General features: G+C 39.0%; 1 protein-coding gene and 1 pseudogene across 3 annotated transcripts in view; one reads left to right on the top strand and one right to left on the bottom strand.

The window, feature by feature from the left end:
• Positions 1–24,823, bottom strand: part of NEDD4 (NEDD4 E3 ubiquitin protein ligase) — a 194,979-nt gene that overhangs the window by 128,699 nt on the left and 41,457 nt on the right. Inside the window, exons 3-4 of one of the 3 annotated variants that reach the window (XM_037833882.1) lie at positions 22,457–22,535; positions 22,317–22,355 (exon numbers count right to left, since the gene is read on the bottom strand). The exons of 1 other annotated variant lie outside the window; for it this stretch is intronic. In XM_037833882.1, coding sequence (XP_037689810.1) covers positions 22,317–22,355; positions 22,457–22,535 — 118 coding nt within the window. The remainder of the gene's footprint in view (positions 1–22,316; positions 22,356–22,456; positions 22,536–24,823) is intronic. One more of the 3 variants, XM_037833883.1, reaches the window with a different exon arrangement.
• Positions 5,118–5,636, top strand: LOC119531975 (annotated as a pseudogene).

Raw genomic sequence — 24,823 nt, 5'->3', positions numbered from 1 at the left:
AATGATACTGAGCATCTTTTCATATACTTATCAGCCATTGAATATCTTCTCTGGAGAAATGTCTATTCAGATCCTTGGCCTATTTGAAAATTGGATTGTTTGTCATTCTGTTTTCGAGTTGTGGATTTCTTTATATATTCTGGATATTAAACCCTTATCAGATATATGGTTTCCAAATATATTCTCTCAGTCTGTAGGTTGTATTTTCCCTTTCTCGATGAAGTCCATTTTAACTATTTCTTTCTTTTGTTGCTTGTGCTTCTGGTGTAAAATCTAAAACTCCATTGCAATTCCTCCATTACTCCCTTTATTTGGATTTAGTTGTTTTGAAGTACACCATTTTGATTCCCTTCTTCTTTCCTTTCTCTGTATTTTTTAGTTATTTTCTTAGTGGTTACCTTTGTATTTACAACTGACATCTTAAGCTAATAACAACCCACTTGAACTAGTTCCAACCTAGTATCAGAAGTATACAAACTCTCTACTCCTATTTATCTCCTTCCCTCCCCTTTTATTTGTTATTGTCTCAGATTATATTTGTATACATTGTGTGCCTATTAACATAGATTTGTAATACTATTTTACACATTTGCCTGTTAAATCATATGGGATGGGGGGAGGGGAAGCAGTTACAAACCCCAAGTACAATAATACAGGATTTTATACTTACTTATGTAGTTACCTTTACCACTGTTCTTTATTTCTTTGTATGGTTTTGAGTTACTCTCTAGTGTCCTTTTATTTCAGCCTGAAGGATTCCTTTTAGCATTGCTTTTATATTTTCTGGTAATGAACTCTTACAGCTTTTGCTTCTCTGTAAACATCTTAATTTCTCCTTCATTTGTGAAAGACAATTTTGCTGGATATAGAATTCTTGGTTGACAGTTATTTTCTTTAAGGACTTTAAATATGCCACCCTACTACCTTCTGGACTCCATGGTTTCTGATGAGAAATCTGTTAATCTTATTGGGGATCCTTTGTACAAGTGACACACCGCTTCTCTCTTGTTGCCTTGAAAATCCTCTTTATGTTTCGATTTTGACAATTTTGCTACAATGTGTCTTGGTGTAAATTTCTTAAGAGTCTATCCTGCTTGGACTTCGTTGAGCTTCCTGGATGTGTGTATCCAACTTTCATCAGATTTGGGAAGCTTTCAGCCATTATTTCTTCTAATACCTTTTTGGCCCCTTTGTCTCTCTCTTGTCCTTCTGGAACTCCAATTATGCATATGTTGGTATGCTCAATGGTATCCTACAGGTCCCGCAGGTTCTGTTCATTTTTCCTCATTCTTTTTCTTTCTGCTTCTCACGTGGGATAATTTCAATTGTCCTGTCATCAAGTTCACTGATCCTTTCTTCTGCCTGTTTAAATATGCTGTTGAATCCGTCTAATGAGTTTTTCATTTCAATTACTGTACTTTGCAGCTAAAATTTCTGTTTGGTTCCTCTTATAATTTCCATCTCTTTATTTTGTCCAGACAACATTTTCCTAATTTCCTTTATTTTTTGTATATAGATTCCTTTAGCTCATTGAACAAATTTAAGATAGGTGATTTAAGTCTTTGACTAGGAGTTCCAATGTGTGAACGTCCTCAGGTATGGTTTTTGGCAAATCCTTTTTTTTCTTGTGAGTGGGCCAAAATTTCCTGTTAGTATGTTTTATAATTTTTTGTTGAGAACTGGATACTGTGAGCATTACGTTGTTATTATCTAGTTCTTCCACTTTTCTGGGATTGCTAGATTTTTGTTGTTGTTGTCACTGTTGTCGAGGGCTGGAGCCACCAATTTGTGACTTTTCCAAACTATTTTTGCTTCCAATAAGAAAATGGAAAGTGAAAGGGGGAAGGAAAAAAAATACCACCTCTTTAAGACTCCTCTACTGCTTTTGCCTGAGGGGATTTGGAACAGTGTCATCCTCAGAGCTGGACCCTCAGTAATCTTAAGTAGCTGATCAAAAGCTGTGAACAGAACACTACCCCCACCACCACCCCAGGTTTTTGAGGAGTAGATCTGTATAGCCTTCCCTGGCACAAGCAAGCTGCAACAGGAGCTGGGTTGCAATCCCCACTCCTTCCTGCCACAGTGTTGGGTAGCGGGGGGTTGTAGCCACTGCATGGAGAGTGAAATTCACCGATATTTACCACAATTTACCATCCTTTTCCTCCAGCTCTTACTTGGAATGCTGCACAGCGTTCCACTAGACTCTGAAATTTCAAATGGTTGATTCAAACAGTTCCTGCCAGGTCTATAGTTGTTTTGTCAGAGAGACTGATTCCTGGAGTTTTCTACTTGGCCACATTCCAACAATCCTCTCCCCTCTATGCTTCTTGTGGTTAGAGATAATAAATGTCCTTATTGGTTAAGCCAGTCTTAGTTGTTTCTTCAAGTCTGTTGAAGGAAAGCATCCTAAATGATACACTTCCTCAAGAGAGGCCTTCCCTAATTCCCTTAGACTAAGTGAGCCCCTCCTGATATTCACTCCAGAGTACCCTACGCACTCCCTTTCATAATGATCAGCACCCTGAGAATTAGTTTGAATTATTTATTCATAATCATCTATACTAGATAAGTGAGCTTCACTGAGGGTACGGACTGTGGTCATCTCATTAACCAGCATTGGCAAAGTGCCTGACAAATAAATAGAAAAAAAAAATCATACTAGATTGTTTGGAAAATGAGTTGAAGCATAAATATATGGATAAAAATACATAGGAAAAGAATACTGGAAGATCACCCAGAGGTGATTTTATGGAGATGAAATTATGACTGATTTTTATCACTCTTTATGAAAATATCTATCATGTATACAAGTTACATTACTTCTAAACATAATAGAAATATTCACACGCACACATATACATGTATGTAAATATAATAGGATAAGTATTAGTACTAAAGATACAGAGCAATATGGGAATATAGGGAATGGAGTGGTGCCGTCTTTTTTAGACGCTCATGCACTATGCTTATACATTTCTCTTTATTTTATAAATATATATATATATGGTACCTAATTGTCGGGCTATTTTTTTCCTTCCCATAGCTTGCCTCCCCTGGCCTCATCTGTGCAACTGTAAGTATAGATTTTACGATCACTGACTCTTGAGCACTAATTTCAATTTCGTTTCCTCTGTTTGTTAACCTATCAATAGTAGTTCTCTACTAACATTTCCTTTGAACTTCATGTTTTCTCAAAGATGTAAAGCGTCCCTTCAATTCAACCACAATTTCCACGTGGCTGAATGCCCAATAATCGAGTTTTGACTATAATATATTATCTCAGCAGGCATTTTTATGGTGAATACATTCAGTTGAAAACATTTTGTGCTATGTAGAAATTATTATATAAATGACAAGGAGGGGAAATAAAGGACCACATATAATAATGTCTTTGTATAGAAGATACTAAATTACCATGTTTTCAGTTCTTCTAGCTGTGATGAATTAACATTGACCCACTCAAATTTATCTATAGTTAGCCTTGTAGTAAATTTGCAAAATTTCTGACTGAAATAAATATATAGCCTCTGATCCCAGAACACAGTAATGTTGGCTAGAACATTTGGAAATAGTGAATTTGTGGCAAAAGAAACAATAAGTAAAAGCAGAGTCCTGAGTCTGGTTTATCAATTACAAATGGCCTTTTTTTTTTAATTTTTGTGGTAATATCTCTAATCCAAAAGCAGTAGTGACTTCCAAGTATCTTTTATAATAGGAGAATAAGATAAAAAATAATGAGGAATAACAATAAAATACAGTTTGCTTATGAATGTTTTTGTACTCAATTTTAATATGGGCATATTTGGTATTATGCAAATTCATATATCCATCTATCCATCTCCTGAACTATCTAACGGGCATTTATTGAACCCGTCTCAGGTACCAACAACACTGTTGGGGTTGCCAAAGGAAATTTACAATGCTTCTTTTTAAAAAAATGAAATTGCAAAACTCTTGATTGTGACTCTAGAAATCTGTTCTGCTCCCTTATTCTTTTTCTCTTCCATTTTGGTGCCCTATTGCTGGGAATATCAAGAATCACATCTCATCAGCCTTAAGCTAAAAACTATTTAGGGGGTCATGGAACATTTAGAAACACTGACCAAAAAAGATATTAGAAATTAAGAAATTGTATAGATCACATTTTCTCCATAGCATTCTGTAAAACTAGAAAATAATTTTTAAAATTAGAAAAAGAAAAATACTGAGGTTTTAAATTCTTCTCCTAAGCCCTTACTTGGCCAAAATAAAAGATAAATCTGAAATTTCAAATATTTAAAAAATAACAAAATTTCTACATATCTATATCTCATGATATGGCTGAAGGCGTAATCCTCCAGGGAAATTCACAGCTTTAACCTTTTCATTACTAAAGCAATAAATACGGAAAAGAAATTAAACTTTTGACTTAAGAGTTATCAAACTAGTTCATACAAAAACATGAATAGCCAGCAGGAGGAATTAATAAAGATTAAAACTAGAAACTAATAAATTATCAAATACAAGTGAAAATGATAAATAAGTGAAAAGAATTACTTTTTTGATAAAAATGATAAAAATAACCCATTCTCCAACCTAACCAAGAAAAAATAAGAGAGAAAATTAAATTATAAACAAGGACTGAGAAATCATAAGCAACACAGAGAAAATCAATAGAATATGTTAATTTTGCAAGTTTACATATTTGAAAACCCACTTAAAATGCATGATTTTCTAGGAAAATGCAAACTATCAAAATTGACTTCAGAAAGAGAAAATAAAAATACCAATAACATGAAAGAAATTGAGAAAGTTATCAGTCATTCTCTCAAAATTCTTCCAAACCTTGTAAGAAAAAAAAACTATTCTAATGTTTTTAAAATTTTTTCTTCAAAATTTTTGTTTTAACTTTTTATTTTGAAATAATTTCAAACCTACAAGACAGTTGCAAAATAATACAATCCGGTCATTGCAGTGGCTGAGATGCTAACAGGAGGTGGCGGTGGCATCCGCTCCCCCTAACCGCCGGGCCATCTGCCCACCCGACCCATACCCAGCGGCCTAGTCTGCACCACCGCCTGGCTCCTGGCGTCCCCCGCAGCACCCAGCCTCCAGCCCCCTCGCTCGCCTTGCACACTATGGAGAACATCGACTGGTTCCAGGACGCAAACGTCTCCTCCGTCTCAGAAGGAGACTGTGACGCCTGGAGGGTGACCCCAGTATCCATGAATTACAAACCATCCAGGCCTCCAAGTGAAGCTGGGGGAGCAGCGGGAGCTGGCCCAGAAAGGATCCCTGAAGAACCATAGCACCGGTAGCCCCGTCAACCAGCAACCTACGAACAATGTCATGGCCTGGATGAGGCTGGCTGTCCCCAGTAAAGGCTACTCCTCGCTTGACCAGAGCCCAGACCAGAAGCCACTGGTAGCCCTTGACTCAGACAACGATGACGACTTGGACATGTCCCTCGCTGGCTACACATCCCCTCAGATCAATCAATATTTGAACATCCAGCTGCTGAAGGATGGCTACCAGTTAGACGAGATCCCCCTACAACAACGATCTGGACCTCATCCTCACCCCCCCACCCCCAAGACCGTGAACCCACCTGCATATGCTGCTTGGCCACGTCCTCCACCGCCTGCCATATTCAATAACCCACGGAGCCCAGGTGGCCACCGGCGAAGGGCAGTGCCTCATGGGCCAGGCTGGGCGGGCAGGGGCTGACCCCTCCCCACTTCGTCCCGTCTGCCTGTCCCCAGACCCATGTCCCCTGCAGCTGCCAACTTCCTAACAGTCGTTTCCTCCAGTGGTAGGATGTGTACCTCTGTGTGTTCATGGAGCAGGAGAAATCAAAACACTGTCCCTCTCCACCCCGGGGGCTAAGGAGGGGCATGTTTGTTCAGTAACTTGGGTAACCTCACCTAACATCCTGCCCTCCCCTGCCTTCAAGGTCTGTAGTCCTGTAGATGGGAAGAGGAAGGACTGGACGACAGAGAGGCCAACAATGTCGAGTGGGGAGAGGGATCATAAAGCCAGGGACCTGGCCCCACCTCAGCGAAACCATGAAACCCACAACCCAAGACTGATAAGGAAAGGGACTCAAGGGAGAAAGGCCAGGGGCAGTGGGGACCAGCACAACTCAGAGCTCCTCCACACACCTGCTACCTGCCTATATTCCTGTTTGCGTTTTCCCCTCCTCTCCCTATGGGAAACCTAGCAAAGCTGCGATACTGCAAAGCACACACACACACACACACACACACACACACACACACACACATCATAACCACCAGATAAATGCCTTCTGCCTCCTCTTTGTTCCATTCACCCCTTTCCTTGCTCCCCGGGTTGTGGGGGGAGGGGAGGATAGAACTTGGAGAGAGGCCTGGGTTTGGGATGATATGATCTGTCCTCACTCACCCCTAACCAATTCATCTTTCTGGCTCCCTGCCCCAACACGCACACACGCACACACACACACACACACACACACACTCCCACCACCTCCCTCCTGGTCATTGGTCTCTGGTCCCAGACTGGAAGCAGGGAGCAAGGCTTGCTTCACAAGCCCAAGATTCCAGATGCTGTTTCCCTGTAGCAATCTTCAAGGAAATTTAGTAGAATCCACTGGGCTGAGGGGCTACATGCACATGGTAGGGAGAGCCTGGCAGAATATGTGTGTATGCATGAGGCTGTCAGGGTGTGTGTCCCTGTCTCCGTGTTGGGCCAGGCATCTACAGCTGTGTCTATTTCTGTCATGGATGTGAGTGTCCATGGTGGGGGAGTATCTGTGGGGTCTGTTAACAGTGTGAGAGGCTGCTTAGCATTTAAATGGACTGAGAGTCCTAGACTGGGCGTCAGAAGCCTGGATTCTGGTCCTAGCTCTGACCCTTCTCCCTGTGATCTTCAACAAGCCACTTGCTTTCTCTGGGCTTCAGTTTCCTCAACTGTAAAATGAGCAGCAGCTGCAATTATTTTTAAGGTACCTTCATACCTGAAAGAATTTCTTTGTAGGAATTTCTGTGGAGATGTGTGGAGAAGTCTCCATCTGTCTTTCAGTACACCTAAGGGGTCCCTGAGATTATGTGGAAAGGGAAGGAGCAGTTTCTATGAGGACCTGTGTACGTCTGAGTACATGTGAATCTGTCTGGGCATAAGTGTGTGTGTGTCTGTGAATATATGGAGTTGGGGTCTGTTTATTGTGCGTGCAGCTGTTTGGGGCATCTGTGGGTCAGAATGTATATACTGCAGCTTTCATTGCTGGTGCCCTCTTGGTGGGGTGGGGAGAGCAGGAAAGCTGAGAATGAAAAAGAAGAGGAAGGTAGTGACCAGGAACCAACCTTGGGCTGGGCAATATAGACCTGCCTCCACGTGAATAATAATGAAAGTGCCTTTGCCCTGAAAACTCCATACCCCAGGGTCAAGATGCACACTCCCATTCCTCCATGCTGCTGGTGTATCCACTCTCATGCATACCACTCTAATGCTGCAAGCATGCAATGGACACACCCACAGCCCACTCTGGATGCCTGTCCTGGGTTGTAGGAGCTGGAAGAGAGAGTAGTGAAAGGAGGGAGTGAGGCTTCTGGTTTGGGAAGGGAAGCACCTCTCCCTACACCATACCCAGTAGCTGCAAGCTACATAGTTTTGGGGTATAGTTCTCTACTCTCCACTCCCCCTACCTACCTCTTCCTCTTCTAGTGCAGGGACCTTAGATGATGAGAAAATGTCAGAGAGGCAAGGACAGAGAAGGTACCTGCAGGGCCCATACTGGCCCCAAACTAAGCCCATAACCCTGACCTGGTCAGAATCCCCACCCCTGTTGTCTGGGCCCAAAGCCAGGCCTCCTACTCCTACCATCCCAGGCTCCTTGACTCAGCCTTCTAGAACATGTGTACCTCCTCTTTTTCAAGCAGAGCCTCCACCAGGGCTCAGTTAGACTGCTACTTTTGTGGCTGACTTGCTGTATGAATGTGGCCAGTTGTTCAACTGGGGAAAAGCTCCCTACCCACAGGACATACCTAGATACCTGGCAGGCAAGAGCTTTGGACTGAGACAGTGTACACATGGCATGGAGAAATAGGAAGCTGGCAGATGACAGCTGCTAGGTCTAGGAAGAGTACATGCTTCCTCCTTCCCTGTCTGGAAAATTGGAGGGGAAGAATCAAAGCCTTAGCTTGCCACCTTGCCACACTTTCCCCTTGTTGATACTGCCCTAACACTTCTACAACTGTGGCTGCACACAGCCAGTTTTCTCTGTGCTCGCTAATTGATTTCCAAGAAGGTGTGTGGAAGACATGAGCCATGCATAATATATATTTTTTAACATTTCTATTGCAGTATTGCCCATCATCCTTGGTTGTGTATCATGTAACCCAAATAATATTAAAAGCATCAAACAAACAAAAAATACAAATCCCAAAGAAATTCAACATACCCCCCTGCCTCAGATACCCATATCTACCAATATTTTGCCACATTGCCTTTCCTTCCTTCCTGCCTCCCTCCTTCTTCCCTTTCTTTCTATCTCTATCGATCTATTTATTTTCGAAACATCTGAGAGCATATTGCACTCATCATACTTTTTGAACACATAATACTTCCATGTACATATCCTATGAACAAGGGTATTCACTTATGTAATTGCCTTACATGCAGTTTATCAAGTTCAAGAAATTTAACATTGACATAAAGCTTACATTTATTTTCCAGTTTATCTTATGTCCCAATAATGTCCTCTTGAGCCTTTTCTCCTCCATCCTTAGATCCCATCCTGTACTTTGAATTGCATTTAATAGCCATTATCTCTTTAGTTTCTCTTTCTTTTTTTAATTATGGAAACTAATGCTTTTTAACCTATTCCAATGCATAAGGGAAGAAAGAAATCCTTCTGGTTCTTTATACTAAGTGAGCATTACATTGATAACAAAACCCAACAAATGTAAAACAAGACTGCAGTCCAAACCCAAGATACATTAATACAAAAGAAACAAAAAAACCACTGAATAAAATATTAACAAATGGAATTCAGCAATATAGTCAGATAATGCATTACAACTGGAATATATCCAGGATTCTAGTAATGGTTAATATTAGAAAGCCTATTAATACAATTAGCAGGTTAGAAAATATTTAATATATTTTTAAATTTAACTATTTCTATATATTGTAGATATTTATTTTATATGTCATATATATCAAGAGATCTTTCATTTTTTTTCCAATGTGGAATAATTTACATGTAGTGAAAATGCACAGAATATACAGTTTACTGAGTTTTCACAAATGCATAAACCAATGTAAGCCACAGCCCTATAAAGATATAGAACATTCCTTCTTCAGAAAAAGTTCCCTTGTGACTTTTTTGGTCTCCAGTCTAAGAAATGTTTACTTATCCTAAAGCTGCAAAGATTTTCTCTTCTGTTCTTTTATGGATGCTACTGGAAATGGTATTGTTCTTTTATTTTTCAATAGTTCCTTGATAACATATAGAAATATAATTGATTTTTCAATATGTTCACTTTGTATCCTGTGACCTTGCTAAATTCAGTTATTAAATTTAATAGCTTTCCCCATAGATTCCTTGCAATCGCCTGAACGATTATGTCATCTGTGAATGTGATAGTTCAGTTCATGTGTCAACTTGGCCAGGTGATGGTGCCCAGGTGTCTGGTCAAGCAAGCACTGGCCTAACAGTTACTGCAAGGACATTCTGTGGCTGGTTAATAAACCAGAAGGCTGGTTTATTAAATCATCAGTTAATTGATTGCATCTGTAGCTGATTGCATCTACATCAACTAAGGGAGTGTCTTCCACAATGATAGAATCCAATCAGTTGGATTTAATCCAATCAGGTGAAGACTTTTAAGGAAGAAGAGAGAATTTTCATTTCTTCAACCAGCCAGTCAGTCTCTCCTGGGGAGTTCGTCGAGGACTTTCATCGGTGTTGCCAGCTCACTGCCTGCTATACAGAATTTGGACTCATGCATCCCCACAGTTGTGTGAGACACTTTTATAAAATCTCGTATTTACAGATATCTCCTGCTGATTCTGTTCCCTAGAGAACCCTGACTAATACAGTTTGGTACCAGGAATGGGTCTGGAGAAATAGAATTTTTAAATGGGCTTTTACAATTGGTTTTCTACTCTGATTAGCTTCAAAGAAATTAATGACTCTATCTCCAATACTCAAGATGGCACTGATAGTCCATGGCATAAAATGGCAATGGAGATATGCAAAATATCACCCTTTGTTTCTCCTATTCATACTCTTGAACAAGGCAAGGCTCTGGGGTGACACTGTTTTTTGTTTGTTTGTTTTTATGCAATTTTACTGAGATATATTCACATACCATATAAGCATCCAAAGCATACAATCAGTTGTTCACAGTACCATCATATAGTTGTGCACTCATCACCCCAATCTATTTTTTGAACATTTTCCTTGTACCAGAAAAAGTAAAAATAAGAACAAAAAATAAAAGTAAAAAAGAACACCCAAATCATTGCCCCCACACCCTATTTTTTCATTTATTTTTGGCCCCCATTTTCTACTCATCCATCTATACACTGGATAAAAGGACTGCGATCCACAAGGCTTTCACAATCACACTGTCACCCCATGTAAACTGCATTGCTATACGATTGTCTTCAAGATTCAAGCCTACTGGGTTGCAGTTTGATAGTTTCAGGTATTTATTACTAGCTATTCCAATGCATTAAAACCTAAAAAGGGTTATCTATATAGTGCATAAGAATGTCCACCAGAGGACCTCTCGACTCCATTTGGAATCTCTCAGCCACTGAAATTTGTTTCATTTCATTTTGTATCCCCCTTTTGGCCAAGAAGATGTTCTCAATCCCACAGTGTCAGGTCCAGATTCATCCCCAGGGGTCATATCCTGTGTTGCCAGGGAGATTTATGCCTCTGGGAGTCAGATCCCACGTAGTGGAGAGGGTAGTGAGCTGGGTGACACTGTTTTTGACACCTTAACAGAGTTTTGTGAGATAAGAAGTATAATGATGTTTCCTGGTTGTTCCTAGATACACTGGATACAGTTATAAGAGAAAAGGATGAGCTGAAGTATTCAAATTTGCAACTTAAATGCCATATGAAAGATGTAAAAGTTTCTATGTGTGCCCTGAAAGAAAATCTTATTTCCTGAGGCCGCAGACTTGAGACCTCTGAAAACCAGACCCAGAGTCTCATTGTGCAAGTAGCAGACTTACAGCATAAACTCAAATCTCAACCTTGCAGGGTATCTGCTATTAAAGTAAAGACTTTGATTGGAAAAAAATGGGATCCTGAAAATTGGGATGGGGACATATGGATTGATAATAATGGCACTAGAGACGCTGGAACCCTAGATTCTGCTGAGTCTTTGCTAGATAATACGTATAATAGTCGGCCCTGAGGAAAGAGCCACCCAATCTCCAGCCTGCCCTGAGGAGACAGCTACCCAACCTCCACTTAAAGAGATTAACCCTTCAGTGCTGCTAAACCTGTAATCACCTCCCCTGGAAACAGTCCTCACTCCTCCATCTAGAGATATTAATCCTGTTTCCCAGATGAAACTGCAATGGAATGCCCTGAGGTAACTGGCTTGAAAAATACATATAATTGTTTTATGACCCACCCCCACACCACTCTTTACTTCAAGATCCATAACTAGACTAAAGCCCCAACAGGCTCCGAAAGGTGAGGTACAAAGTGTGACCCATGAGGAAGTACTCTATACTCCAAAAGAATTGCATGAGTTTTCCAATTTATGTAGACAGAAATCAGGAGAATATATACATGAGTGGATATTAAGAGTGTGGGATAACGGTGGAAGAAATATAAAGTTGGATCAGGCTGAATTTATTGATATGACCTAGAAATTCTGTATTCAGTGTTATAGCTTGAGGGGTTAGAAAGAGAGTTAACAGTTTGTTTGAGTGGTTGGCTGAAACATGGATCAAAAGGTGGTTGACATTACCTGAGGTCAAAATGCCAGAACTGCCTTGGTATAAAGTAGAAGAGGGGATCCAAAGGCTTAGAGACACACCCGAGGAATGTTCAGAGGACACAACTTTTACCAGGTCTATGAGAATTAAATTTGTGAGACTAGCTCCATCATTTCTGAAGAGCTCTGTAGTCACCCTTCTCTGTAGGTCAGATATCGCTGTGGGAACTGCTGTCACTGAGCTGGAATCCTTAAACACAATGGGGATAATTGGATCTTGAGTTGGCAAAACACATATGGCAGCAGTTAATCACCAAAGAGAAGGTGAGTGTGGCTACCATAATGGTAGCAGTCAAAATAATTTGACTCACAGAGACTTACGGCATTCGCTAGTAGATCATGGGGTATCTAGAAGTAAAATAGATGGGCAGTCTACTAAATTCTTGTTTGATCTGCATAAGCAGAAGAATTCTAGGTCAAGTGAACAAAAGTCTAAACTGAATTATAAAAACAGAGAGTCATGACCCCTTAATCAATTCCCAGACTTGAGACAGTTTATAGACCCAGAGCCCCTTAAATGAGGGGAAGGCCAGGTACCCTTGGGGAAGGACCCTGTTACACTGCCAAAAATTAATATTGTGAATCTTTCTCCTAACCTTCCCCAGGGAGACCTACGGACTTTTACCATGGTAACTGTACACTGGGGAAAAGGAAATGTTCAGATGCTTTGGGGATTATTTGACACTGGTTCAGAAGTGACATTAATTCCAGGAGACCCAAAACGTCACTCTGGTCCACCAGTCAGAGTAGGAGCTTATGGAGGTTAGGTGATTAACTGCTTTAGTTTAGGTCCATCTCACAGTGGGTCCAGTGGGTCCCCAGACCCATTCTGTGGTTATTTTCCCAGGTCCGGAATGCATAATTGGAATAGACATACTCAGCAACTGCCAGAATCTCCACAATGGTTACCTGACTCATAGAGTGAGGGCTATTATGGTAGGAAAGGCCAAGTAAAAGCCACTGAAACTGCCCCTGCCTAGCAAAATAGTAAATCAGAAGCAATACAGGATTCCTGGAGGGATTGAAGAGATTAATGTCACTCTTAAGGACTTGAAGGATGCAGGGTTGGTGATTCCCACCACATCCCCATTCAACTCTATCATCTGGCCTGTGTAGAAGAAGGTCTTGGAGGATGACAGTGGATTACCGTAAACTTAACCATGTGGTGACTCCAATTGCAGCTGCTGTTCCAGTGATTTGCTCACTGCTTGAGCAAATCAACACAACGCCTGGTACCTGATATGTAGCTATTGATCTGGCAAATGCTTTTCTCTCAATAGCTGCTAGTAAGGACCACCAGAAACAGCTTGCTTTCAGCTGGCAAGGCCAGTAGTATACCGTCACTGTCCTACCTCAGGGATATAGCATCTCCCCAGCCCTGTGTCATAATCTTGCCTGCAGAGATCTTGATTGTTTCTCCTTCCCATACGACATCACACTGGTTCATTATATTGCTGATATGTTGATTGGATCTAGTGAGTACGATGTAGCAGCTACTCTAGACTTACTGGTAAGGCATTTGCGTGTCAGAGAATGTGAGATAAATCCAACAAAAATATAGGGACCCTCCACCACAGCAAATCTTATAAGTGTCCAGTGGTGTGGGGCATGTTGAGATATCCCTTCTGAGGTAAAGGATAAGTTGTTGCATTTGGCCCCTCCTATGACCAAAAATGAAGCAGAATGCCTAGTTGGCCTCTTCGGATTTTGGAGACAACATATTCCTCATTTGGGAGTGCTACTCTGGCCCATTTACCAAGTGACCAGAAAAGCTTCTAATTTTGAGTGGAGACCAGAACAAGAGAAGGCTCTGTGACAGGTCCAGGCTGCTGTGCAAGCTGCTCTGCCACTTGGACCATATGATCCAGCTTATCCAATGGAGCTGGAAGAGTTAGTGGCAAATAGAGATGCTATTTGGAGCCTTCTGTAGGCTCCTATTGGAGAATCACAGTGCAGGCCCTTAGGATTTTGGAGTAAAGCCTTACCATCCTCTGCAGATAACTACTCTCCTTTAGAAAAAAAGTTTTTGGCCTGCTACCTGGATCTTAATAGAGACAGAATGCTTAACCATGGGTCACCAAGTTACCGTAAGACCTGAGTTGCCCATTATGAGCTGAGTGTTGTCTGACCCCAAGCCATAAAGTTGGGCATGCACAGCAGCACTCCATCATAAAATGGAAATGGAATATATGAGATAGGGGTTGTTCCAGTTTGCAAAACACCAGAAATGGATTGGCTTTTATAAAGGGGGTTTATTTGGTTACAAAGTTACAGTCTTAAGGCCATAAAATGTCCAAGGTAAGGCATCAGCGATAGGGTACCTTCACTGGTGAAAGGCTGTTGGCATCCGGAAACCTCTGTTAGCTGGGAAGACACGTGACTGGTGTCTGCTTACTCCCAGGTTGCATTTCAAAATGGCATTCTCCAAAATGTTGCTCTTGGGGAGTTTTGTCCTTTCTTAGCTGCAACTCCTCTTCAAAATGTCACTCTCAGTTGCTCTCTGAAATGTCATTCACAACTGCTCTGAGCTCCTTCTGTCTGTGAACTCTTTACATGGCTTCAGTGATTTAATTCAGACCCACCATGAATCGGTGGGTTACCGCCATGAAAATTATCTAATCAGAGGTCTTGTCCAGAGTTGAATGAGTCACATCTCCATGGAAACTCTCAATTAATAGGCTCCAACCTAATCAACACTAATATGTCTGCCCGCACAAGACTGCATTAAAGAATATGGCTTTTTCTGGGGGACTTAATATATATAAACCAGCACAGGGCTCAAGTCCTGAGGGCACAAGTAAGTTACATGAGGAAGTGGCCCGAATGCCCATGGCCCCCACTCCTACCACAATACATTCTCTTTCTCAGCCCAGAGCTATGGCCTCTTGGGGAGTTCCTTAAAATCAGATGACTGTGGAAGAGAAAACTCAGGCCTGGTTTACAGATGGTTCTGCATAATATGCAGGTACCACCTGAAAGTTGATAGCTGCAGCACTGAAGCTCCTTTGTGGGATGTCCCTGAAGTATGTGGTGAGGGGAAATTCTTTCAGTGGGCAGAACTTCAAGCAATGCACCTGGTTGCTCATTTTGCTTGGAAGGAGAACTAGCCAGAGGTACATTTGTATGCTGATTCCTGGGCTGTTGCTAATGGTTTGGCTGATTGGTCAGGGACTTGGAAGGAACATGATTGGGGAATTGGTGACAAAGTCTGGGGAAGAGATAGGTGGATAGACCTTTCTGGGTGGGCAAAAAACATGAAGATATTTGTGTCCCATGTGAATGCTCACCAGAGGGTGATTTCGGCAGAGCAAGGTTTTAATAATCAAGTCGATAAGAAGACTCATTCTGTGGACACCAGTCAGCCTCTTTCCTTAGCCACTCCTGTCACTGTCCAGTGGGCTCACAAAGTGGTCATGGTGGTAGGGATGGAGGTTATGCATGGGCTCAGCAACATGGACTTCCACTCAACAAGGCTGACCTGGCCACAGCCACTGCTGATTGCCTAATCTGCCAGCAGCAGGGACCTACACTCAGTCCCTGATATGGTACCATTCCCCGAAGTGATCAGCCTACTACCTTGTGGCAGGTTGATTACAATGAACCACTTCCATCACTGAAGGGGCTGCGATTTGTTCTCACTGGAATATACACACACTCGGGATATGGATTTGCCTTCCTTGAATGCAATGTTTCTGCCAAAACTACCATCCGTGGACTTACAGAATGCCTTATCTACTGTCATGGTATTCCATACATATTGCTTCTGATTAAGGAACCCACTTCACAGCAAGTGAAGTGCAGGAGTGGACAAATGCTCATGGAGTTCTCTGGTCTTACCATGTTCCCCGTCATCCAGAGGCAGCTGGGTTGAAAGAACGGTGGAATGGCCTGTTGCAGAATCAATTATGGTGCCAACTAGGTGGCAATATACCTTGCAGGGCTGGGGCAGTGTTCTCCAGGTGACTGTGTTTGCTCTGAATCAGCATCCATACTATGGTGCGGTTTTTCCCATAGCCAGGATTCACAGGTCCAGGAATCAAGGGGTGGAAATGGGAGTGGCACCACTCACTATCAACCCTAGTGATCCACTAGGAAAATTTTTGCTTCCTGTGTCTGCAACCTTAAGCTCTGCTGGTCTACAAGTCTTGGTTCCAAAAGGAGGAGTGCTTCCTCCAGGAGACACAACAATGATTCCATTGAACTGGGAATGAAGACTGCCACCTGGTTACTTTGGACTTCTCATGCCTCTGAATCAACAGGCAAGGAGGGAGATTACTGTACTGGCTGGGGTGATTTATCCTGACTATCAAGGGGAAATAGCACTGCAATTACACAATGGAAATAAAGAAGAGTTTACCTGGAATACAGGGGATCCCCTAGGGCATCTCTTAGTACCACCATGCCCTGTGATTAAAGTCAATGGAAAACTGCAATAACCCAACCAGAAGAACTATCAATGGCCCAGAAACTTTAGGAATGAAGGTTTGGGCCACCTCACCAGGCAAAGAACCACAGCCAGTTGAAGTGCTTGTTGAGGGTAAAGGTAACATGGAATGGGTAGTGGAAGAAGGTAGTCATAAATATGAACTACAATCATATGACCAGTTACAGAAACTAGGACTGTGATGGTAAGAATATTTCCTCCTTGTTCTGAGTATGTTTGTATATGTACATAAAGAAAATATCTTTGCTTTCTTCTCTATCTTTCCGCCTATCATAGTCATAAGCTGTATTGTTCATTTCATTGTACTATACAGTATTTAAGTTACAGGATATCAAGTTTAAGAGTGAATGTTACACAAGAACTTGTACCCTATTCTGGAGAGATTTTAGTGCATTTCTGGTTGTACACAGGACAGCTAAGTATTGTTAGGCAAAACACATGTCTGTTATTATTGTGTTCTATTTAGAAATGAAGCATGGTTTAAGGTGATGTGTACAGCTGCCAAGTTGACAAGGAATGGACTGTGATGGTTAGGTTCATGTGTCAACATGGCCAGGTGATGGTCCCAGGTATCTGGTCAAGCAAGCACTGGCCTAACCATTAATGCAAGCACATTTTGTGGCTGGTTAATAAACTAAAAGGCTGGTTTATTAAATCATCAGTCAACTGATTGCATCTGTGGCCGATTACATGTATGATCAACTAATTGACTGTTTTCTGCAATAAGAGAATCCAATCAGTTGGATTTAATCCAATCAGTTGAAGATTTTTAAGGAAGAAGAGAGTACTTTCACTTCTTCAGCCAGCCAGCCTCTCCTGGGGAATTTGTCAAGGACCCTCATCAGAGTTGCCCGCTCGCGGCCTGCCCTGTGGAATTTGGACTCATGTATCCTGCCCTACGGAATTTGGACTTGTGCATCCCCACAATTACATGAGACACTTTTATAAAATCTCATATTTACACATATCTCCTGTCAGTTCTGCTTCCCTAATACAGTGAATATTGACAGTGATTTTTCTTCCTTTCTAATCTTTGCCTTTTATTTATTTATTTATTTAATTTGCCTTTTTAACCTCATTATGATCTAGTCTATTGCTGAAGAAAATGGATGAGAATGGACATCCTTGCCTTGTTCTTCATTTTAGGGGAAAATTGCAGTCTTTCAATTAAGCATGATGTTAGTGTGATGTTTTTCATAGATACTCTACCAGCTGAGAAAGTTCCTTTCTATTTTTAGTTTACTGAGCGTTTTTATCATGAAAGGGGATTGAATTTTTTCAATTACTTTTTCTGTAGCTGATCATATGAGTTTTCTCCTTTATCCTGTTAATGTTGTGAATTAACATTGATTGATTTTTCAAATGTTAAACTAACCTTGTATTCCTGGGTTAAAGCCCACCTGTTCATGCTGTATTAACATTTTTATATATCGTGACTGCTTATGGGTACAGTGTTTCTTTTTGGGATGATGACAATGTTCTAAAATTGACTGTGGTGATGATTGCACAAGTCTGTGAATACACTAAAACCAATGATTATACACTTTGCAATATTGCCAATATCGCAACCAGCAGGTTGGGACATGTGCCTCCTCTTTGCTTTTTGGTAAGATATTGTAAAGAATTGGTATTACTGCTTCCTTAAATGTACAACAGAATTTACCAATGGAACCACCTGGGCCTGGAGTTTTCTTTGTTGGAAACTGAACTCCAAATTCAATTTCTTTAGGAAATTTGGGACTATTCAGGTAATCCATTTCTTCCAAGTTACTTAATTTATGAGCATAGAGTTGCTCATGGTATCCCTTATTATCTTCTTAATATCTGTAGGTTCTGGAATGACATTACTTTCTAATTTCTTAAAGTAGAAGCTTAGATCAATGATTTAAGGCCTGTCTTCTTTTCTAATGTAAGCATTCAATTCTACATATTTCCCTCTAAGCCTTGTTTATTCCCTCTCAGTTCTTATTTGATCCATGGGTTATTCAGAAATGTGTTAGCTTCCCAATATTTGGGAACTTTCCAAACATATTTCTGTTGTTGATTCCTAGTTGAATTCCATTGTAGTCAGAGGCCATACTTTGCATGATTCTATTCTTTTAAAATTGTTAAGGTTTCTGTTTTGGCCCAGCTTACCTGGTAAATGTTAAAAGTGCACTTGAAAAGACTATGGATTTTGCTCTTATTGGGTAAAGAACCTATAAATGTCAGTTTGGTCAAGTTGATTTGATAGTGTTATTCAGGACTCCTATATGTTTACTGATTCTACCAATAATTGAGAGAGAGAAGAGTGTTGACATCTCTAAGTATAATTGTGGATTTGCTTATTTCTCCTTTCAGTTTTATCATTTATTGCTTCATGTATTTTGAAGCTCTGTTGTTAGGTGCCTACTCAAAATTGTTACGGCTTCTTGATGAACTGGCATTTTATCATTATGTAATTTTCCTTGTTCTGAAGTCCATTTTGCTTGATATTAATAGTACTACTTCAGCTGTGCATGGTATTTCTTTTTGCATCTTTTTACTTTTAACCTATCTGTTTCTTTATATTTAAATAGGTTTCCTGTATACAGCATATAGTTGGGTCTTGATTTTTTATAAATCCAATTTGAAAATCTCTATCTTTTAATTGGTAGAGTAGATCACTTATATATGGTGAAATTATTGATACAGTTGGATTAAGTCTAGCATTTTATTTTTTGTTTTATGTTTTCCCCCCAGTTTTTTGTTTCTGTTTTATTGGCTTTGTGACTATATCCCTATAATATTTTGTAGTGGTTGGACTATACATAATCTTTCACAGTCTACTTAAAGTTAATATTAACTGCATAAGTAAAAATGTAGAAGCCTTACAACCACATAGGTTGGTTTAGGCTCACTCTTTTATTAAGATTATAATATATATTACACCTACATAAAACTAAAAATCCCACTAATGTAATTTTTTGCTTTCAAAAGTTACGCATATTTTAAAGAACTTAGGAAAAAATTGTATATCATAATTACAGATATATACTATTTCTGTTGATTTTCCTTCTTCCTCAAGTCCTACATTTCTCTCTGGTTTCATTTTCCTTTAGCCTAGATAACATCCTTTAGTATTTATTTTGGAGTAGATCTGCTGGCAGTGAATTCTCTTATTTTTATCTTCAGCTAAGAATATCTTTATTATACTATCATTCTTGAAGGTTATTTTTTCTAGATACAGAATTCTGAGTTGACAGTTCCTTTCTTTCAGACCCTTAAATGTGTTGTTCCATCATCATGTCTGATGAGACATCCACTATTATTTGAATCATTGTTCCCCTGTATGTAATTTCAATACATCAATTTCCCTTACTGCTTTTAAGATTTCCTCTTTATCTTTGGTTTTCAGTAGTCTGAATTACATGTTTGACCATGGTTTTCTTTAAGTGTAACCTGTTTGGATTTTTTTGAGCTTCTTTCATCTGTAAATTTAGATCTTTCACCAAAATGAGGAAATTTTTGGCCATTATTTCTTCAAATATTTTTCTTTACCAATCTCTATTTCCTTTTCCTCTGGGAATTCAATGACTTAAAACATGGGGCTTTTAATACTCATGAGTTTTTTTAATAAACATGAGTTTTTGATACTGTCCAGGTCTCTGAGACCCTGCTCTTTTTTTTTTTAATCTTTATTTTCTTTGTTCTTCAGACTGGATAATTTTTACTGATCTATCTTCAAGTTCACTGACTATTTTCTTGGGCATCTCCATTCTGCTATTGAGTTCATCCAGTGATTTTTTTTTTTAACTTCAAACATTATCTTGTTAAGTTCTAGCATTTCTATTTCATTCTTTTTATAGTTCTATTTCACTGCTGAGAACTTCCATCTTTTCATCCATTTCAAGAGTGTTTACCTTCATGTCATGCAACATGGTTATAATGGTTATAATTGCTGTTTAAAATGTTTTACTCATAATTCCAATGTCTGAATCATCTTGGAATTGGCATCTGTTGAATATCTTGTCTCTTGAGAATCTGTTATATTTCTATGGTTCTTTGGATGTCAAATACTTTTAGATACACTTTTAATATTATGTTGTGAGACTCTGCCTCCTGCTAAAATCCTTTATATATTTTGTTCAGCTTTATGGTTGTTTACAGCATCAGATTAAGCCACTTCGCTGTGGCTAAAACTGGATGTCAATATGTTTTTTAACTCTTGAAAAAACAGCAATAATTGAATACCTCTTTAATATAATAAATTATAAAAGCTGTCTATGTTTAATGGAGAAATACTAGGTGCATTCCCATTAAAATTAGATACAAGACAAATATTCATCCATCACTACTGTGATTAAACATTATTTGACTTATGCAACCCAGTACAATTAGAAAAGAGAACAAAGTAAGAGTATAAAGAAGGCTTCAATTTGTTGAAAACATTTATTTCTGAAAAAAATGTCAAAATGAGTAAAATAATAATGAAAATATAAATAGATAAAAAACCCAACCACTTGGGAAATTTAAACCTCTTCCCTAAGCAATACTTATGCCAAAGAAGCAATCAAAACCAGATGTAATCAAATCTGGAACTTATTTTGGCGGAAGAGTTAAGACAGAGATTTAGCTTCATTTTTCTCAATAAGACTATACAGTTGACTTAATACCATTTTCTCAATAATCCAAAATTCTCAAACAGATTTAAAATGTTATCATGCCACACGAATAAAGTGGGAGAGATCCTTCTCTTAGCAAGAAAAACCAGAAACATCCTAGCTTGGTGGATGGATCTTTAGCAACAGCTTCCCTGACCTTTGCTTCAGCAATAGCTTCCCTTTCAATTCACTTTTCTTAAACAAAACAAAGAAACAAAACCTCTAAACATGGAATACATCAGAGTGGCTTCTGTTTCCCTGACTAAAATCAAATGTGGCACCTTAGAAGCCTCCAGAGAGACTGAAACTTCAGGAATGTTCAGCTATGTCGAATGCGTAAAATGAGATTAGAAAAATGGTGACTGAATTTGGCAACATGAAGGTCACTTAATAAAAGCACCTGAATAAGAGCAGTTTCGTTTGAGTGATAGGGACATGAGTTAGATTAGAGTGGGTTAACGAGAAGTATTGGAGAAGTGAACTGATGGGGGCAGACAACTATTTCAAGAACACTGGTTATTCAGGTGAACCAAGAAATGAGTCAAAAGCTAAAGGCGAGTATGACATCAAGGAAGAATGTTTTAAAGATGGGCTATACAAATGGTAATATTCCTGCAGAGGGGAAGATATTCCTGATATGTATCTCTACCACTGCTGGCAAGGTGTTGATTCTGACATCAGTCAGGAGTCAGGAGATGGGCACAAGGAGACCTTATCAGCTTGAGTGCCCTCTCAAACAGCCTGGAATAGCTGCTGACCAGAGTCTGATCTTACAGTATAATGAAGGAGAGTGAGGGAGGAAGGTGGGAACGTAAGTGAAGAAAATATACATAAGAAAAAATGCATCCTCCTACTGATAGGCCCTCATCATCTCTTGCCTGGACCAGTCTACTTGATAAATGATTGAGTAGGCATTCATATTGCATCATCTTTTAAGGGAAAACAACAAAATCTACTAAATTGGAATATAACTATTAAACAGTCTCTAAGTAAATTTTGTTTATTATAATAAGAATATTCTGGTTTTACAATAGTTTTTTACCTCTCCATTACTTTACATTTATGTTTTTCATAATGAGATAAATGATTCCAGGACTATGTCATTGTGGGGATACCTAGTTTTAATTCTTCAAAAAAAATTTTTTTTAATCTAGACAAATTCTTATGAGATACATTTTAGTAATAGAAGTGAAAACTTAAAATTCTAAGCTATTGAGAAATAATTTATTTTTGTTGTTCGAATGAAATAAAATACATACTTACTCTGAATAATATTTCTTCATTCCACTTTGGATTCAAGGTCTAAAAGATAATAAACATAGTATAACTAATTTTTTTATATTTTGTCATATTAAAAAAACAAAGGACATTTTAAATTTTAAAAAAATACTGTTAAGTCTAACCTTTTTAATGGTTTTCGTTTGCACGCTTGTAAAAACTCCATTCATTGGGTCATATAATGTCACTCTTACATAAGGGTCACTGTTAAAATTTAAAGAAGAAAAAGTTTTAACTGTTGCTTATTCCAAATTCGGATTATCAAAACTATGAGAAAAATAGAATTTTCCTTGTTAACAATTGCTACAATTATTTCCTACACTTAAAAGTCAGGGTTCTTTGTGAAAGGGTAAGTAATTTATATAATTGTTGAATCTTTTAAAAAGCCAAAGTACCATGTTAATGAAATAACACAAAGAATTAAAAATAAAGCCTTTCACTCACTAGCTTAATTATTTCCAACCTTCTAGATTTTTAAAATTTTGTTTGATTTTTATCACATCCTTTCTTTTTTTGAGTTAAGATGGTTAATTCAATGATTCCCATGACTGGTTTTGCAAGACCTCATATTGTTCCAAGTTGTCTCATGGGTGTCAACTTTTCTCACAAAATAAAAGCAAACTGCTTTCAGTTAAAAATAATTATGTGACATGTAACCTCTTCTACAAAAAGACACGGAGAAGGAAAATCTTGTGATATTTAAGTTGGCAAAGCAAAAGACTTTGGACACTTTACTTGTCCATGGTCAAATTTCTCCCATTTCCCTTGGGTATCCCAATATTCACCATTCTCCTCCACCAATTCCTCATACAAACTTATTTCTTACTTTAATTGACAAAAATCAGAGCCATCAGACACTCCCAACATCTTGGTGTTAATCAGAAACCATCCTTCCCCCCACCCTCACCGATTCAGGAGTCCCTCCTCCTGTCTGAGGCTAGTCCCCTTGTCCAGCTCCCTCCCACCTTCTATGGAACCTTGCATTATCTGTTCTCACGTCTTTCCAACTTTGGCCTTTCCTTTGATCTAGGTTTTTACTCCAGGCCTATTACAAACATGTTTTTAAAAACCCTCCCCTTGATTCTCCTTCCCTCCTCCAGCAAAGCAAAACAAATTCTTTTTTTTCCCTTCTTAGTCAAGCTTTTCAAGAGAATAATCTGTAACAGCAACAACCACCACCACAAATACTTATATAGCAGTTATTCTGTGCCAGGTACTATTCTAAGGAATTCACACATATTAATTCTTTCAATCCTTATAATCACCTATGAGGTGGGTATTATTGCTATATCCATTTTGTACACAGATAAGGCAACTCATCACAGATCACACAGATAGGAAACGGAAAAGCCAGGACTGAAACTCCAGTGTCTGGTTTCCGAGCCCATGCTCTTAATCACTAGAGCAAACCACCACCCTTTCTTCATTCCTCAACTCTCATCACTCTTCAAAACCCTGCAATCTGGTGTTTGCTTCTTCCCTTCAGACCTGTTCCTCTGAAAATACTCTTGAAAAGTCACCAATCTTACTAAAACCATAAACATGTCCCAGGTACTTATTTTATTGGCCCTTTCTACTATATTTGATACTATTGACCATTTTCTCTTTGAAAATCTCATCTCATTTGGCTTTCATGATACAATTCTCTTCTGGTTCTCTTCGTATTATTCGAATTGTTCTCTCAGTGTTTTTCTTAGGCTCCTCTTCTGTCTGGCAGTTAAATATTGATATTCCCGTAAGTATTGCTTCCGGCCCTCTGCTCTAACCCTATATTTTTTCTTCCTAATCTCATACATAGTTTTATGACTATCTATATACTCTTAAATATAAATATAAATGTAAATAGAGATATAAATGTAAATAGAGATATAAATGTAAATCTCTATCCCCAATTTCAACACTCAGCTACACATTTCCACCCAGAATCCACTGCCACTGTCTTTTCAAGAGTTTCATCCACTTTTAATCAATATTTTAAAAATCATGTTATTATTATTGAGTTGTAAGAGGTCTTTCTATATTGTGGACTAAAGCCCTTTGCCAGATAAATGTTTTGAAAGTATTTTCTCCCCACCTGTGGCTTGCCTTTTCCTTTTTAAAATTGTTATCTTTCAAAGAACAGAATGAAGTCCATTTCAAGATTTTTGTTTTATGGTTCATGAATTTTGGGTCCTGTCCAAGAAACCTTTGTGGCAGCCAGTAAAGCAAAGATTTTTCCCCCAAGTATTTTTCTGGAATTTTTATAGTTTTAGCTCTTATTTTGTTTATCATGTGACGTAAAGGATGAGGTTCATTTTGTTCCGTACAGATAAGTAGTTGTTCTAGTACAATGTACTGAAAAGACTATCCTTTCTTCCTTGAATTACCTGAGCACTTTTATTGAAAAGCATTTGTTTATATATAATTTCACACTTTCTACTCTATTCTATTGAACTATTTATCCATTCTTATGCCAGCACCACACTCTCTTCATTACTACAGATATAGTAAGT

This window comes from Choloepus didactylus, chromosome 4, assembly GCF_015220235.1.
Source record: "Choloepus didactylus isolate mChoDid1 chromosome 4, mChoDid1.pri, whole genome shotgun sequence".
Taxonomy (NCBI): domain Eukaryota; kingdom Metazoa; phylum Chordata; class Mammalia; order Pilosa; family Megalonychidae; genus Choloepus; species Choloepus didactylus.
This window is presented reverse-complemented; position numbering and strand designations above follow the sequence as displayed.